The sequence below is a fragment of the Galeopterus variegatus genome, unplaced genomic scaffold (genome assembly GCF_000696425.1).
Source record: "Galeopterus variegatus unplaced genomic scaffold, G_variegatus-3.0.2 Scaffold267, whole genome shotgun sequence".
In the NCBI taxonomy this organism is placed as follows: Eukaryota; Metazoa; Chordata; class Mammalia; order Dermoptera; family Cynocephalidae; genus Galeopterus; species Galeopterus variegatus.
The window spans coordinates 314,288-319,241 of record NW_007726378.1 but is presented as its reverse complement, the minus strand read 5'-3'; the positions used below and the strand labels follow the sequence as shown (position 1 = coordinate 319,241).

At 49.5% G+C, this 4,954-nt stretch overlaps 1 protein-coding gene across 8 annotated transcripts in view; it reads right to left on the bottom strand.

Annotated features, from left to right (window-relative positions):
• IQCE (IQ motif containing E) overlaps positions 1-4,954 on the bottom strand; it is a 55,804-nt gene that overhangs the window by 8,436 nt on the left and 42,414 nt on the right. For 7 of the 8 annotated variants that reach the window (XM_008566742.1, XM_008566744.1, XM_008566738.1 and 4 more), the window contains one exon: positions 3,136-3,159. The exons of the other annotated variant lie outside the window; for it this stretch is intronic. In XM_008566742.1, coding sequence (XP_008564964.1) covers positions 3,136-3,159 — 24 coding nt within the window. The remainder of the gene's footprint in view (positions 1-3,135; positions 3,160-4,954) is intronic. 8 annotated transcript variants of the gene reach the window in all.

Genomic DNA, 4,954 nt, shown 5'->3' with positions numbered 1-4,954 from the left:
AGCGGATAAATGGTGGCATCACTTCTTTTATTTATTTGTTTGTTTGTTTATTTATTTATTTTTTTTTTGTGACCGGTAAGGGGATCGCAACCCTTGGCTGTGTGTCGTCCGCACCGCGCTCAGCCAATGAGCGCACCGGCCATCCCTATATAGGATCCGAACCTGTGGCGGGAGCGCTGCTGCACTCCCAGCGCTGCACTCTCCCGAGTGCGCCACAGGGTCGGCCCATGGCATCACTTCTTATGAGGAACACCAGGAGAACAGTAGGTATGGGGATAAAAAGTAAGATGTCCACTCTGGACATGTTCAGTCCAAGATGATTTTACATAACTAAATATGATGGTGCTCAGATAGTTGGACATATAAGTCTGGAGAGAGTTAAGGGCAGGAGGCTGGAGTCATTACCACAGAGGACTAACTGAGGTCACTTAGGGAGTGAGTAGAGACAAGGAGAGGCTGCAGTAGACTGAGATGCGGGTGGTGGGGGACGTCTGCCCAGTGTGCGGGAGGACCCCATCATGGACACAGGTGGAGCTGCTGCACATGGAAAGGAGCTGGACTTGTAGTCCATTTCATCACTGTTTTCATCTTCTACAGGCAACGCACACCCACTGCCGGCACAGGGGTTGGGGGGACTGCTTGCACCACCTGCTCCTCTTGTGGTGCCACTGGAAAGAGGGTCCTGGGACTCATCCTGCAGCAATATGACACTTCTCAAGGAAGGCAGAGACATCACAGACACTGAGATGAGAAGCACAGCCAAAAAGAAACCCAAGGATAGAAGGTGTTTCAGGGAGGGGAGTCAGGTATCTCAGTCTGCTGAGAGGTCTAGCGAGGTGAGGACCAGAAAGTGGCCACTGGGTAGATGACATGGTCAGGGATGACTTGGGCTCAACAGGCAGGCTCAGAGAAGGGATGTGAGGAATTGCAGAGCAGGAGTCTGGAGAGGCAGAGAAATGGGGCAACAGCTGGAGGGGGTGTGGGGCAAGGGAGCTTTTCATTTCCCTAAAATGGGGGTTGCTGTAGCACATCTTGCAGAAAAGCAAGCTGATGGCACATGAGGGTAGGGGATCACCAGAGGAACAAAGGCCCCAAGTGAGCCGGAGTGGGCTCCAGCACCCTGGGGAGGTGTTGGTTTTAGGTAAGAGCGTGGAGGGCTGGTTTTAGGAGAGGAATAGTGGATTTGGTAGTGGAGAAGGTGAGAAGAGGAGAATGAGAATGAGCAGAAGGAGAATGAGGAAGGCCTCTCTCTCCCTTTTTTTTGAAGTTTTAAAATTTGTGGTAAAATACTCATACGGCGCACTTATCCAGTGTGCCACCGGGCCGGCCCAGGGGAGTTAGAGATTTGAGAATGTCAAGTATAACGTGGTTGTTTCTGGGAGTTGGGGGAGAACTGACAAGAGGGCCACAGGCAGTGCTGAAGGCCCTGTGGCCCGTGGTCACCCACCCTTTCTCCAGTCACATTTGGTGAGGCAGGTGCACAGAAAGCAGGAGGAGGATTTCACTGGAGAAGGAGTTTTGCCAGAGAAGCATGATGGGGTGAGGGGCAGGAATGATGACCCTGGACCATGGGATGCAGGTGGTAAAGAGGGAGGTAAGGGACACGAGCAGGGAATGGGGGGTGGGAAAGGAGGGAGGGCCAGTGCCTTAGCAATCTTGGGTCAAGGGAGGGGGCTTAGAACTGTTAGTGTGCAGGCACAATGGAAGAAAGTGGAAGATGGGAGGGAAGGGCAGAGAGAGAGAGATCTGAAATTGCCATTGGTGGGGCGAGGGCGAGACCATCTGAAGAAAGCAGGCCAGGGGCCGGCAGGCTAGGTGTTGAGATACTGAGGTGGTGCTGAGGGACCCGAGGCTGAGGATGAGGCAGTGGCAAGCAGGGACCTTTCCTAAGGGTGGCATGGTGGGCCAGTCTGACAGTTCAGCCACCTGCTAATGCAGGGAGCTCTTGCCATTATAACTGGGACATGAAATATTAATATCCCCTCATGAAACCACAGGCTGATGAGGCCTGCAGCAAGTTGACCACACTTGTTCACTGTCTGTTTACTGCAGAGTATGAATTCCATGAAGTCTGGGACTGTGTCACAAGCAGGCCTGGCACATCGCAGGAACCCAGCAAATACTTGTGGATGAATGAAAACGCTCCCAAGGTTAAAGGGCCAGTGAATGGCGCAGGAGAAACGCAAGCCTGGCCACTGGGCAGTGCTCTCAACCCTGGCTGCACATCAGAAGCCCTCGGGGAGCTTGGAAATACATGGATGCTGAGGCCCTGACCCAAGAGATTCTAAATGAATTGGTATGCCCTGAGACTAAGAGAGGCTCCCAGGGGAGGAAGAAGTCAGAGTGAGAAGCCCTGCAACCCACCGTCCACTTGTGACTGTGGCCTTTCCCTTGTGGTCCAAATGGAAATACACTGCTGCCCCCAGTAGCAGCCTGAGGGGAGAGGGGAAAGGCCAAGAGCCTCCAAGGCTCTAACAAAATTAAGATTTTATTGTTTAGCTTCTCACTAAAAAAGGGGTCGTGGCTCTACTTTCAAAATTCCATTCGTTCGCTGCTGTTCATAAAACATCCAAATCTGCTGTCTGCTCTACCTTCCATCCAGTCTCCCAGCACTCCCGTGTTCCGGCCACACAGACCTACTCCTCCTTTTTCATGCTGCTCTCCTGCCTGGGATGCCCTTTCTCTCATCCCTCAGTCCAGTGACTTCTTCCCTATCCTGTGAGGCCCAGCTTTCATGTCACCCCTTGCAGGGACCTCCTGGCCTTCACATGCAGGAACGGCAGCCCCCACAGCACCACAAATGCAGCCCTATACCACGTGCCCAAGAGTTGTGCTGACTTGTTTGCCTGTGTGTCTGAATGTCTCTGTGTCCCTAAGGCCTATCAGACTGCTTGACACAGAACTGATGATAAATGAAAGGGTGTTGAAAGAATGAATAAGTGAATTGTGAAAGTGTGAAATTATCCAAATATTTATTTGATGTTTCTATTACTTATGTATCTTAAACTTAATGTTGGGGTCTGCCTTGATTTCATGAAATTAAGGACTAATGACTCATCTTTAAATATCCCCTCAGTTATTGTACTGCAAAGTAAAAATATGTATTTTGAAATTGGTAAAATAAACCTTGCTTACCTCATCCAGAACAGCCTTTTTTTTCTGAAATAAAGGAATAAATTATGAATTAACATGAGAAGGATGAATTTTTCACAGTACAGTTTTCATTGCTGATCTTGCCCTGGCTGCAAGTCAACGAGGGATGGAAAAGCAATCAGGACGCACAGAGCCGATGGCAGCCAGTCCCTGGCCGTGCTCTGCGAGGCTGCACACACACTGACCACCTCCCTCTGTCCTAGCTGGTCGTGCTGAGGAACCAAACTCACTGGTAATGATGATGAATGCAAGAAAACATAAGTAAAGGATGGCAGAATTTGTTAGGAGAATCACACAGGTACTCCAAGTTAGACAGGAAGGGACGCCAGTGTCTGCTGCTGCTCTGTGCTGCAGGCTCCAGTCACAGTGACTCGACCAGGCCCAGACTGTGCAGCTAAGAGATACCCACGAGATATTTTTGCCAAAGATGTTTAACCTGAATCAAATCAAGCCTGTAGACCTAATTCCTCATTTACAGGAAATAAAGGGGACAGGGGAACAAGTTAAATGACACCATGAGGAAACAATCATATCCAGGATGTGGAAGATTCTATAAGACACTAACCTGCTCTCTTCAAAAAGAGAATGTCCTCTATAGTGACAGTTGGGTGGGATGTTTTAGGTTTGGTTCTGGGTAGATGCAGTAGTGTAGTCTGTGTGGTACTTTGACTGTATTCAATGTCAGGGCTGTCTGTGAGTGCCTCTGTGGCCTAGGCACTGGAGTGCTCAGCAGTTCCTTGCTGAAGTGAGTGACACTGGGCTAGGCCATCAGGGTTTTGAGTTCCTGAGAGAAATGCTGGGTGCCCTGTTGCTCCTTGGCTGAAGTGGGTGACCCTGGGCAGGCTCGCTGGCACCCAAGCCAGGATCCTGTGACTCTGTTAGATGCACTGGGGTGCTCTGAAGCTCCTCAGCTTAAACAGGCAACCCTGGGTGGGATTTCTGGCGGTTGAGATTAGGACCTTGGACTTTGAAAGAGATAGTGAGGTGCTCAGCAGCTCCTCAGCTAGAGTTAGTGACTCAGTGTAGTCACTGGGGTAGGATCTTGTGACTCTGTTAGATGCACTGGGGTGATCTGAAGCTCCTCAGCTTAAACAGGCAACCCTGGGTGGGATTTCTGGCGGTTGAGATTAGGACCTTGGACTTTGAAGGAGATAGTGAGGTGCTCAGCAGCTCCTCAGCTAGAGTTAGTGACTCAGTGTAGTCACTGGGGCTTTGGGCTGGGCCCTGTACCCCCAAAGGAGGCTGTGCAGCTGAAGTGGGCAACACTAGGCAAGGTCATTGCAGCTGTGGGTAGAACCCTATGCCCCCAAGAGAGATGCTGGGGTACTCTGCAGTTTCAATGTTGAGGTGGGCCACTCTGGGTGAGGTTGCTGGGTTCGTGGTTAGAGCCCTGCATGTTCAAGAGGGAGCGAATCTTTCTCCTCAAAAGCTGTTCAAGCATTAGGAGAAGCAACTGTAGGGATACTAGAAATATGAAAAAACAAGAAAATATGACACCCCCAAAGGTATACAATAATTCTCTTGCACCAGAACCCAAACAATAGGAAACCTATGAAATGCTTGAAAAGGAATTCTAAATAATAATCTTAGGGAAATTCAATGAGATGCAAGAAAATTCAGATAGATAACACAATGAAAGGAGAAAAACAATTCAGGATCTGAAGGGGAAATTCGACAAAGAGATACATATCTTAGAAAAGAACCAAGCAGAGCTGTCGGAACTGAAGAATTCATTCAATGAAAAAAAAAAAAAATACAACTGAGAGCTTAAGCAACAGGCTGGAGCAAGCAGAAGAAAGCA